Below are 12,945 nucleotides of genomic sequence, written 5' to 3' on the forward strand. Positions count from 1 at the left end.
TTCCTGTTGCTGCTCCCAGGTGAATGTTTTCTTATCTGCCGTAAAATATATTGTTGATTTAAACCAATAATTTATCCGCAATGTGAGTACGTTGGTGTGTCTTTACACTAGATAATTGAGCAAAACCTGCTCCACACTGACCACAGCTATAAGGTTTCTCTCCTGTGTGAATACGTTGGTGTCTCTTAAGATTGGAAGATGTAGTGAAAGCTGCTCCACACTGACTACAGCTGTATGGTTTCTCTCCTGTGTGAATATGTTGGTGTTTCTTTAGACTAGATAATTGAGCGAAAGCTGCTCCACACTGATCACAACTGTATGGTTTCTCTCCTGTGTGAACACGTTGGTGTTGCTTAAAACTGGAAGATGTATTGAAACCTGCTCCACACTGACCACAGCCGTATGCTTTCTCTCCTGTGTGAATACGTTGATGTGTCTTTAGACTAGATGATTGAGTGAAAGCTGCTCCACACTGACAACAGCTATATGGTTTCTCTCCTGTGTGGATATGTTGGTGTTTCTTTAGACTAGACAATTGCGCGAAAGCTGTCCCACACTGACCACAGCAGTATGTTTTCTCTCCTGTGTGAACACGTTGGTGTTGCTTAAGACTGGAAGATGTAGTGAAAGCTGCTCCACACTGACCACAGCTGTATGGTTTCTCTCCGGTGTGAATACGTTGATGTATCTTTAGAGTAGATGATTGAGTGAAAGCTGCTCCACACTGATCACAGCTGTATGTTTTCTCTCCTGTGTGAATACGTTGGTGTTTCTTCAAATCGGAAGATGTAGTGAAAGCTGCCCCACACTGACCACAGCAGTATGTTTTCTCTCCTGTGTGAACACGTTGGTGTTGCTTAAGACTGGAAGATGTAGTGAAAGCTGCTCCACACTGAATACAGCTGTATGGTTTCTCTCCTGTGTGAATATGTTGGTGTTTCTTTAGACTATATGATTGAGTGAAAGCTGCTCCACACTGATCACAGCTGTATGGTTTCTCTCCTGTGTGAATATGTTGGTGTTTCTTTAGACTAGATGATTGAGTGAAAGCTGCCCCACACTGACCACAGCTATATGTTTTCTCTTCTGTGTGAATACGTTGATGTGTCTTTAAACTAGATGATTGAGTGAAAGCTGCTCCACACTGACCACAGCTGTATGGTTTATCTCCTGTGTGAACAGGTTGGTGTTGCTTAAGATTGGAAGATGTAGTGAAAGCTGCTCCACACTGACCACAGCTGTATGGTTTCTCTCCTGTGTGAATACGTTGGTGTTTCTTAAGATCGGAAGATGTCGTGAAAGCTGTTCCACACTGAACACAGCTGTATGCTTTCTCTCCTGTGTGAATACGTTGATGTGTCTTTAGACTAGATGATCGAGTGAAAGCTGCTCCACACTGACCACAGCTATATGGTTTCTCTCCAGTGTGAATACGTTGATGTGTCTTTAGACTAGATGATTGAGTGAAAGCTGCCCCACACTGACCACAGCTATATGGTTTCTTTCCAGTGTGAAGCCTCTGATGATACCTCAGATGTGATGATCTTTTGAAAACTTTCCCACAGTGCTTACAGGAGTGACATCTGGATCCCTCGTGGGCTATATGTTTCTGCAATGACAGAGAAGAATAAAGACTTAGATCCTTTTGAAGTTCACACAAAAGATTTCTCTAAGCTAACCAACATATTCTAACTGGATGTGTATAGACCGAGCTACAGGTCTCAATATCTCAGATCAAACATGAATGCTGAGAGTGTGTTTGTAAATGCCCTCAGCTGTCAGCATTGTGCTCTGATGTGTTCTGCACACATTCAGGTTTTTAAACAGTAAACTCTTGCTTTTTGCTCTTTCACTAATTATTTTTTGTCATGATGAAATTCTGAAAAGGAACTTGTGCTACAATATTTCTAAATGATAGAAGGAAGCACAGTCTTGCCCAAGTTGTTCAATTAAACACCATGTAGAGGTTGGACTGAAAAAGGTTGATGACCAGTGGTTTAAATGAATAAAAGTAACAGTGGTGGTAATACATGACATTCTTGACACTAACCATTTGTTCCAACTTACAACCCAGAGGTCTGCAGCCACTGAGCTCAACAATTATCAGGGAAACACAGTTTTAGGTTAACCTTCGTTTCTCTCTAAAACAACTCTTTACCCTGAGGTAGAGAGATCTACAAACCTGTCATCTAACCATTAAAGACCCAGAAGTATTACCACCACCAGGTTTAATTCATGTAATCCAGAGACTTTAAACACAAATAATGAAGATTATCTCCTGAACCTCTCAAATCTGAAGACTGACAGAAAATGTCCCACCACAACAATCTGGCCACTGAGTTTCTTCCAGCAGATCAATCAGCCTGCAGCATATTTTCAGTCTAAGCACATCTGTATCAGAGAGAGGAGATGAAACCAAGAAACACTTTTTCCACACTTGAAGTAAAAGCAGAACAAGCGGACGATACAAGGAGCCTTGACACTTGTCCTCGTGTCTTTAATGTCCTCCACACTGACCTGTAGCCCGGTGGAACCAGAGGATGAGCCAGCTCTGTTCTTAGTGGAGGTGTTTGGATCCTGGTTCTGCCGCTCCATTCTGGTCCTGGTCCTCCAACTGATGGACTCTGTCTGAAACTGTCAGTACATACAATAAGATCCATGCATGCAGCATGTTAAAGCACACCCACTTTTTCTTTTTTACTTCCTCTCCTGAAAACCTTTCTGGACAGTTTTTAACCATCTAAGTCACATTTCATTAAACTTACTACCGTGGTTTTTATTTAAAGCCCTGAGAAATTTTAAATGGTTCTTTAAAGACCCACTAAGGTCACAGTTCAAAATATTTGGAGCTTTTTGATCAAATTAAAAAAAAAAATAATAATATACTCTGTAGAACGAATCTCACTGTGTGAAATATCCCATGAATCTCATCTGAGTCAGTGTAACATGATCAACTTAAATCATTTTACTACATTAAGACAATGATACTGTTTGAGGAAAGGGTCCCAATATCATCCCAAAGCCTGAAGTTCCGATTTTCTCTAGTTCTAAATTTGTTCTCATTTCCAGAAGCTGTCATGGATCCAGAAAAGTAACAGAGTAATCTGAGATTTGTCACAGGTTAAACTCTGAAGCCCACGGTTCAGCACTCAGGGAGCTTCAGTCTGGACTGAGGCTTGAAACTGAGAAGATGTGATGGTTCAGTGGGGAAATGATCTAGTTCTGTGTGGCGAACAACACGTTAGCAGGAGCTGTCTGACTGATCTGAGACAGTCTGAAGAACAACAAGAAGTGGACCATTCTGAGGCTGTCATTTAAATATAAAGGAGTGTTTTTCTGGCATCAGAAGTGCTCGTCCAGTGATTCATTCAAGAAAGCTGCTTTAGTGAAACCTAAAGTTTGAGATGAAAGAAACTCTCAGACCCTTAAAACAACCAGGTTATTTGGTTTTTCAGCACAAATAACCTACAGTCTCCTTTATTTGATTCTGAAATAATCTTACCTGGTAAACATACGTGTCCAGTTAAAGAGTAAAAAGTGATCTTGTGTTGTGGTCAGATCAGAGTATCAGCTCCTAAAAGTTTCACAGATCCTTAATAAAGATCATTTTAGCTCCATTTTAACTCCAGATGTGGGCAGGTGGACTTTATGAGTAAAGACATGTACAACCTTTTTATCATGCGGTCAGTCCTTTTTGATACGTGGATAAAAGAAAATATTGGATATGTAAAGGAAACTGAATAATGAAGCTTTCATGAGATGCTTCTGAAGAGGACAGTCAGACTGTCTTTTAATGGGCTTCTGAGTGTAAATCTGAGAAATCAGACACTGATACTGAACTGTATATTTCTACTGCTCCTGTGATACTTTCCTGGATCACTGACAAATCTATATTATAATGCTATGACTCCTCTTCAAACAACTAACTCTTAATGTAATTGAAGTAATTGTAATTCAATTTATATTGACCACAATTCAATCCCATTTTAAGATATAATCATGAAATATGGCATAGTGTGTACATCTATAGTTGTGTTTCTGGTTTCTGCTTTGAGTACAACGGTTTGCAGAGCATTAGCATTAGCATTAGCAGGACATGCTAACTGTGAATAGCAGCCAGGTTATTTGAACTTTTTTACTCTTTAGTACATGTTCTGACTTCCCGTGTCCAGGTGCAGGAATCAAACCAATGACACAAAGCACTTTGAAGACATTTCTGCAAATGTTTGACCGCTACATGTATTCTTTTCTGGACTCACCTGCATGCAGCTTCCTGTAGTGATGTTCCGAAATGTGCTGAGGCTTCGAAGCGTGTTTGGAGAAATGGAGGAGACGGTTTACTTAATTTAGGGGAGGAGCCGAAAATGATGACGTCCACAACCTCACTACCCGTCCCAACCACGTGACTGCTTCCGTAAACGCTTCAGATTTTGTCAGATTTATATGCCAAGCGTAGAAACCCCTCAGTCTCCATTTTTTTATGGAGAGTTGCAGTCAGTTCACTTTTTGAGTTTTGATAGTTTGGATACTCGAGTTTGGATAGCGTTAATGTAATTTGGAGATAGTTTGGGGAATTAAGTGAGAGAGAGATAGTTTTGAGATTAGGGAGAATGAGGAGAGAAGGATAGGTAAGAGGATGGAGCCAGCTAGGAAGAGGAAGATTTCCCCCGTGTTTGATTTGATATGTCCTATTAAGGTAAAGCTTAATCTAACATATTTCAGATGCATTAGGTTTGCTGATCAAGAACTGTATTTTTCACTGTCTCTTAATGTATTCATAGGTGAGGTGTTTACTGTGTTCCAAGGAGTTGGGGTACAATAACAACACCTCCTGCATGCTAAGGCATTAACTTTCTTTGAGTAAAGTGACAGAAAAACACACACAACCTGCCATATCATATGATGCTACCTTTCTGGGAGAATTTACACACAGAATACGTTAATAACTATTTCATCATACACATATGTGATAAGGGGATGAGAAATGGGTGGCGGTGAGCTCTCAGTGCCTGTGAGAGAGAGATAGGGGGGAGGGGGGGGGGGATTGGAGACAATAAAGCAGCAAGGGGTCTCTCAAACCTGGTGTAGAAGGTGTTGAGATCGTCAGCTAGTCTGGGGGAGGGGGTGACCACAGGGCTTCTACCAACCAGGGTCGTTGGTGCCTGAATCACTCTCCAGTCTGGCTCTATAGTCCTCTTTAGCATTTTTGATGCCCTTCTTGAGGCCCTGTCTGGCCAGCCTGAATGTGTCCATGTCACCCTCTCTGTACGCCTGCTCTTTCCGGCGCCTGAGCTCTCTGAGCTGCTTGGAGAACCAGGGCTTTTGGTTATTGTGCCTTGTGATGGTTTTGGTTGGGAGGCAGACCTGCTCACAGAAGCTGATGCAGGAACATACAGTGTCAGAAAAGCTGCCGTTGTCATCCTCAGGGCCCCTCAGTGACTCCCAGTCAGTAGACTCCATGCAGTCCTGAAGCATGTCCCTTGCCTCTGGAGTCCACCTCCTTACTGTAGTCCTGGATGGTTTGGCCCTTCTCAGTTGCTGCCTGTATGTGGGGACCATCTGTATGATGCAGTGGTCGGAGTGTCCAAGGGCAGCGTGGGGGATGGAGCGGTATGAGGGTTTTATGGTGGAGTAGAAGTGGTCCAGTGTGTTGCTGTCCTGCATGGCGCATGTCACCAGCTGTTTGGAGCTCGTCAGTTCCTGGGAGAGGTTACACGAGTTGAAATCTCTCATCACAACAACTACCGAGTTTGGCCGAGAGGTGGAGAAAGGAGCTGCTGAATCGTTGTTGAATGTGTTCACAGATGTACTTAGTTCACTTTTCTGATCATCACGTTAAGACCAGATGTGAACAGCTCCAGGGCGCCGTTGGAACCACTGTGTGTCATTCATTACTGTAAAAACTGTGCATCATCCTTTCCTCTTTCTTTATTCCAAGATCTTCTCCACTTCAGCTTTTGGCTAAATCTAAACACAGCTCACATGTCTTTGGACATTAATAACATAGATCACAGTGACATATGCAACACTTCAGATAAGCAGCTGCCCCAGTATAATTACAGATGGTTAAAATCATTGTTATTTTATAATATTCTTTCATGAACTGTGAGAAGCATTACACAGAGGGTTCATCTCCAATGCAGGAGTTTTGGTCTGTCTGCAGCCTTTTTATTTTAATGTCAATGACTAGTTCAGCAGGTGTGTCCCTCAGAGGAGCTGGAGGCAGCTGTTCAGGGCTACTTTTTCAGAAGAAGGTTTACTGATTGGAAAGGGGGCTCCTCACTGTGACACTTTGTGGGTAAGAGCCTGAATAAGGGCAACTTCTTCTTCTTGAAGACGTTTCATCTCTCATCTGAAAGGATTATTCAGTTTTAAACTAGTTGGTGGGAGTATGGACTTCTAAGCATCAGAGTGGTCTTTTACACCAACACGTTGTGCTACATTCAGTTCTTCACTGGCGAGGTTTCAATCTGAAGTTCCCTTCGATCAAATATGTCCACAACCACACAGATGCAAACAAAACTTATTCAGGCAGAAATATTAACCACTGTAATGAGGTGTAGACTTATTTATTGACCGCCTTGATTTGTTCACAGAAAGTTTCAAGAGTTTTTTTCTCTCTCATGATCTAACTTTTCTCCGTCTGTGATATTGGCTTTTTTAGCGTGAGGTAAAAAGGATCCACAGGAGTCTGGAGGATGGACACAAATACAGGGAAATGAGAGGCATGCCTGACTGCACTGGGATGTTGTTTCCTCACCTGTGAGTCACTTTGGATCAAAGCATCTGCTAAATGACTAAATGGAAATGACATGAATGTCCATGATGACTGTACAGAAACATTCCAACAGAACTGTGTATATGAGCTATCTATCTATCACTGAATTATGACTTGTCCTAATTCACTTACAGATATCCGTAGTTCACATAGCGGATATCTGCAACTGAATTGTAGATATCTGTAATGACAAACCCCATACACATGAATGGCAAAAGTGACGTTTGTCCTAAAAATAAATGTAGTTTTGGATATGCCTGGGACGATAACAAGTTTTGCTTGACGATATATTGTCCCGCAAATTATTGCAGAATAAACGATATTATTGTCAACATATACTGTATATCATAATAATGCACACAGTTTAAATTAAAATAAACTTTTATTTCTGTGTTTTACACCATTGTAATTTTTAAGAACGTTTAAATATCCTCAATAAAACAAGAAATAAAATGGACTCTCAGTCTCCCTTAGCACATATTCAGTCTGCCTGTTAAACATTAAAATGGCTTGCCATACAGATCCACGGTCAGCACCTTGAACATCAGCAGTGAAAGAAGAAGATCAGATGAATCTGGAGACTGCAGGAAGATCTGCTGACAGTCTGCAGACTAATGTGAGAGAATAATATTTGTGTGTTTGTTATCCAGAAGAATTCCGACTGATGATGTCATTGTGAGCAGAGCACTGCTGGAAAGTGATATAACAGAGTGACCTAAATTAGGTGCCACGATTTGTGTGTGTGGTCATTCACAGTGTTAGCCTGATTCTTTCATTAGAAGCCCAAGAACAAGCTGGAGAAATCTTAAATTGTTAGTGATCACAGGTAAAGTATGGCAGCGCTGGACTCAGAGTGACAGAGCGCTCGCAGGAAATCCTGAGCCGCGATATCCAGAAATATTTCATATTTATCTTCTTCACATTTATCTCACAGAGGTTTGATTTACACGCGACCAAGTAAAATTGGCCAGTTATTGGTGACATGAGCAGGCCAACCACCATCTGTGTCATGTTCTTTGGATGATATAAACAACGTGTGTGTGTGTGAGTGTATTTTCTAGGCATTTATCTAATGTACCAGACCTATCTGACACGATAGAGAAGCTTCATCTGACCCAGTTATTTAGTTCCGTTATGCACTCTTAAAGTCTTGGCCTTTTCAAGGACATACATTACGTAGTATGAGCAGAGTGGAAAAGTACAAAATGGGAACATGGCTTATTTAGAAAAATACATAATATGAATACATAATGTCTAAGAATAAAGCCAGTTATAACATCATTGATCCACTGACTGACGAAATCTGATTATACTTTGATTCAGGAGGCACAGTAAGATGTGCAGTGGAGTCATTACACAAGTTTGGGAGTTTAAAAAAGAAGGAGAGGCAATCCCACTTTCAAAATAATAAAACCCCTCTGAAAATGTGAAAGGTTGGGAAAGCCAGCAATTTGGTCCACTTCAAACTTTCTGTCATGACAGCTTTCTGATACCATTTCTATTTATAATTCCTTTTTCTACTTGAAATGAGTAACAGATCCCATTTTTAGATTGAGAATGCTTTGTCATTGGAGAGCCTGCAGGACCTGATCGTACACAGCAGCAGCATGCTGCAGACTGCAGGGTGTTTTAAACGTGTTGGGTCAATGGAGGAAAAGCATTCAGTTATCAATGATTACCTTCAGTGGTATTTAATTGATAGGAACCACACAGCAGTTGAAAGTAGTGTATTGTATTGCTTTTGCCTCGAGAGAGTTAAGGGTAAAACATGTGACTGCCTGTTACTTAACTCTGCTCTAAAACACCTAATATCCAGAGAGATCCAACAGTACACAAGTTTACGCATCTGCCACATATCCAAAATGTTTCCGGGGATATACGGGAAGATCTAATCTGTAACAGATCCTAGGATACCCTCTATGTACACATCTATAGCAAATCCTAGTATTGGGTATTGTTATAATTGCCTTTGTTCTTAGACATTATGTATTCATATTCTGTATTTTACTAAATAACCTATGTTCCTAGCTGGTACTTTTACACTCTGCTCATACTACACAATCGATGACCTTAGATAGTCCAAGACCTTAGGATGACAGCAAGACGAAACAACTGGGTCAGACAAAACATCTCTATTGGAGTAGATAGGTCTGGTACATTAGATACACGCCTAAAACAGCACTAAGACACATTATTTATCACATCCAAAGAACACGAGGAGGACAGTACAACCTCTGTGAGATAAAGCTGAATATAAATATGGAATGCTTCTTGATATCGGGGCTCGGCCTGATGGATTTCCTGCGAGAGCTCTGTCACTCCGAGTCCAGCGCTGCAATATACTTTACATATGACCACTAATAAATACTTTGTCATCCCCATAGACTGACTCATCACTATCCTGTAAGTGACACAAATACAGGACATTAAACATTATTCCACTTTCCCTGACTGGAAAACATCAGTGTCACATCCACATCCATCTCTACATTTTTAAAAAGATTGTAAAACCACAAACATAACACGACTGAATGGATCCTAAAGTGATGTCTGACAATGATAATCGCAATTTTAAAGTAGATCAAACTTTTAATTAAATACCCTTTGCAAACAACTTAAGTGTACATTTCTTCACATGTGGCTCCATATATACATCCATGGATAAAACTGCAGTGATGCATAAGCAACTATCTACTTCATGAGTTCCAATATTTTTTGCTTTTCACAGAAAGACAAGTTACATGAAGCCGGCATCCTGACGGTGTGCTGTTGTTTTTCATGAGATGAGATGAGATACTTTACTGTCTTTGTGTGAACACTCATTGTACCCGGTTACGGTGTATTCCGTCCTCAGTCATTGCAATCTTGGGTGCTTGAATAGAAAGTAATTAACTACTTGGTTTTGGAAGATATTTCAGCTTTCTTCTGAATGAGCTGTTCAAATGCTAAATCCACACGTGGGGCGTTCAGGGCTTAGAAGCTGTTGTTTTTAACATTCATACAGTAGATATTATAACAGTCATTGTCTCAGTTGTATCACTGACACATAGACCATCCTGTTGGTCGTCTGGAACTACCGACCACATGAATGAGGAATGAAATAGCCTATTCATATGAGAGCTGAAACAATCAGGCACTTAGAACAACTGTTGCATAACATTCAGCTTACCTCTTTTTCATCACTTTCAAGAGCAGCTGTGGTTTCCTTGTTTCCTCTTCCATTCTTTTGTTTAATTTCACACTTTTCCTTACTAAGTGCATTTTATGAGTAAATGATACTTGCAACTATAGGAAAATAAAGGTATTAACATGGTCATTACATTAATACTAAGACTTACACTTCTATTTTAATACTAAAGCTTATACTTGTATCTTAGCATACATTCTACTTCTTTCTGCCACAAAGTACTAATAGTTAGTTTATCTTGATCCAAGTATGGAATAATGTCAAGTCATTCGCTCATGCTTACTTTTAATTTAGCAGAATACTAATCATATAGCACTGGAGTTTAAAAGTTTACAGTAAATTATATGTGTGCTCAATTGCATTACATTTATGTAGCTTAAAGACATCCCTTTGCAAAATGTAGTATAGCTGAAGTTTATTTAATTAAGTATGTTATTAGTATAAGTATAGCAAGTATACTATGGACCATGTACTTGTAGTGAACTAGAAAGTATACTGACTCAATACTTCTTCAGACTAAACTTGAACATTCTTAAGTTTACAAAAGTGTACCCAAAGTATGACCCCCCCCCCCCCCCCCCCCCAAAAAAAAAAAAAAAAAAGTCTAACATACCACTATCTGCCTCCCATTGTTATGTAAAGAAGCCTAATTTTTGAGCTGTGTCCCTGCCAGCACCCCACCCCCACACAAAGGAAATTCTGCAGCCCAGCAACTCTGATGTGCCCTTCTGTAAGAATCACTGGCCATAAAAGGCACATTTGTTATTTTTCCACAATAACATTTGTAACAAAATCTGTGCTGGCATTTGACAAAGGCATAAGACAAATTGTGTTATCTGAGAAATAGCCTCTTTCAAGTTGACTATGTGGGTTTGATTATAGTTGATGTGCCCTTTTGTAAGACTCAATGGGCTTCATACAATTTAGATTCGATGAAGGAAGGGAGAGGAAGGGAGTGTCGTAAAAGGTGTGAATGTTGTGGGCGAGAAACAATCATAAATAGGGAATGCCTGGCACAAAGACCCAGACTTCACGATGTCACAACCAAGGCAACCAAGAGGGATCAGTGCTCAGGAGGCTTTAGCAGTTCTACAGAGCACGTCGGACTGTGAATCTAATGGTGGAGATGTGGACTTTGCATTAAAGAATGAAAACGTTGTCACAGATTCGTCAAGTGATGAGGATGCAACTTCTCTTGCACCAATAAATCCTCCCCTCCAAAGACGCACCAGGAGACGGGTGATCAATTATGTGATTGAGCAGGACAGTCCAGACACAGAGGCCATGTCAGATGAGGAGGAAGACACGTGGCATGTAAATCCCCCTTGTAATAAAAAACAAAAAGTTGCAGATGTGGGCATAACACCTGGATCCACAGAAAAGGTGAAAGATGGCACTATGTGGTTCCACCGCAAAGTTGGAGATTTTTCTACTCATGAAACTTCACAGATGGAATTTGATGGATCTGGAGGGCCAACAGAGTTTGCAACAAACAAAACCACGAGTCGCCTTCAAAGCTTCCTGTGTTTGTTGGATATCAGCATGTTGTTGACCATCAGAGACTGCACAATCCAGGAGGGCCGTAGAACAAATCCCAGCTGGCAGATGAGTGTCTTCGAGCTGATGGCGTTCCTCGCAATCCTTTTTCACAGGGCTGCCAAGGGCTACATTGGTGCCATGCGACTCATGTGGTCCAGTAGATTCAGAAACCCAGATGTCAAAGCCATAATGCCCTGTAACCGCTTTCTTGAAATAAAGCGGTACCTTCGCTTCGACAACAAGGAGACCCGCAAGGAGCGCATACAAACGGACAAATTTGCAGCAATTTCAGACATCTGGCAGCGGTTTGTTCAGAAATGTGTGTCGTCCTACGGTCCAGGGCAGCATGTTACCGTGGATGAGCAGTTATTTCCTTCAAAGGTTCGTTGTCCCTTTCTGCAGTACACTGCATCAAAGCCTGACAAGTTTGGATTCAAGTTTTGGATTGTAATAGATCTGGACACAAAATACATGTGTAATGCCATCCCTTACTTAGGGAAAGATCCCACTCGTCCGACGGGAGAGAGGCTGTCAGAGAATGTTGTTTTGAAATTGATGGAACCATTTATGGACCAGGGAAGGACTGTAACTATGGACAATTTCTTTACCTCTCTGTCTTTGGCTAACAGGCTTCTTCAACGAAAAACAACTCTGCTTGGCACCATCAACAAAAATCGTTGGGAGTTACCAGCAACTGCAAAGGAAACCTTGGGGCGCCAGTTGTACTCCACACAGGTGTTCACATCTGGAAGTGCTTTGCTGACGGTGTTTGCAACAAAAAATCTGTTTGTCTTTTGAGCACCATGCATCAGAAAGTGGAAATTGTGGACACCCAAAAACAAAAAACAAACACTTTTGTTGATTACACCCATTTCAAAGGCGTTGATATCATGGGCCAGAAATCACGCAACCACTCGGTGCGTGCAGGAACACAGAGATGGCCCATGGCTGTGTTTTACAATCTGCTTGACATGGCTGTCACAAATGCACAGGTCTTGTACACAGCATGTACAGGATCCAAAGAAAGTCGCCAACTGTTCATGCTGGAGCTTGCAGAGGAACTTCAAAACAGGCTTTTGCAGGAAAAGGCACAAGGGGAAGAACGCAAACAGCAGCTTCGCGAGATGAGTTTCTCAGAAGAAAAAGACACAGTGCCAGGTGCACATACTCTGCAATAATAACAGAAGCACCGAACTTTGTGTACGCTGCCGCAGATACACCTGTGGCAAATGTAGGAAAGACTCACCATGGGAATGTGGAAACTGCTAGATGGGACAACTGTATGCTACATTTCTGTGCTTTGTATAGCCTTCATATGTAGTGAGCCTACTTTTCTTAGTGTGAAATAAACATTTATTCTTCCTGAAGTTATATCGTCTGTTTGTAGTTTTTCCAAGCTGAAATTGTGTTTTTTGGGGCACTAATTCCAGTCCTCTGTCCT

At 41.1% G+C, this 12,945-nt stretch overlaps 2 protein-coding genes across 2 annotated transcripts in view; both read right to left on the reverse strand.

Moving 5' to 3' along the window:
• LOC140291582 (NLR family CARD domain-containing protein 3-like) overlaps positions 1 to 12,945 on the reverse strand; it is a 531,700-nt gene that overhangs the window by 435,904 nt on the left and 82,851 nt on the right. The window lies entirely within an intron of this gene.
• LOC140294962 (uncharacterized) lies at positions 59 to 9,636 on the reverse strand. The gene is made up of 3 exons (XM_072379626.1): positions 9,607 to 9,636; positions 1,105 to 1,609; positions 59 to 936 (listed from the first exon to the last, which is right to left on the reverse strand). The coding sequence occupies exons 1-3, from the start codon at positions 9,634 to 9,636 to the stop codon at positions 59 to 61; spliced, it is 1,413 nt and encodes a 470-aa protein (XP_072235727.1).

This window comes from Leuresthes tenuis, unplaced genomic scaffold (genome assembly GCF_036924035.1).
Source record: "Leuresthes tenuis unplaced genomic scaffold, fLeuTen1.0.hap1 SCAF_1, whole genome shotgun sequence".
Classification (NCBI taxonomy): Eukaryota; Metazoa; Chordata; class Actinopteri; order Atheriniformes; family Atherinopsidae; genus Leuresthes; species Leuresthes tenuis.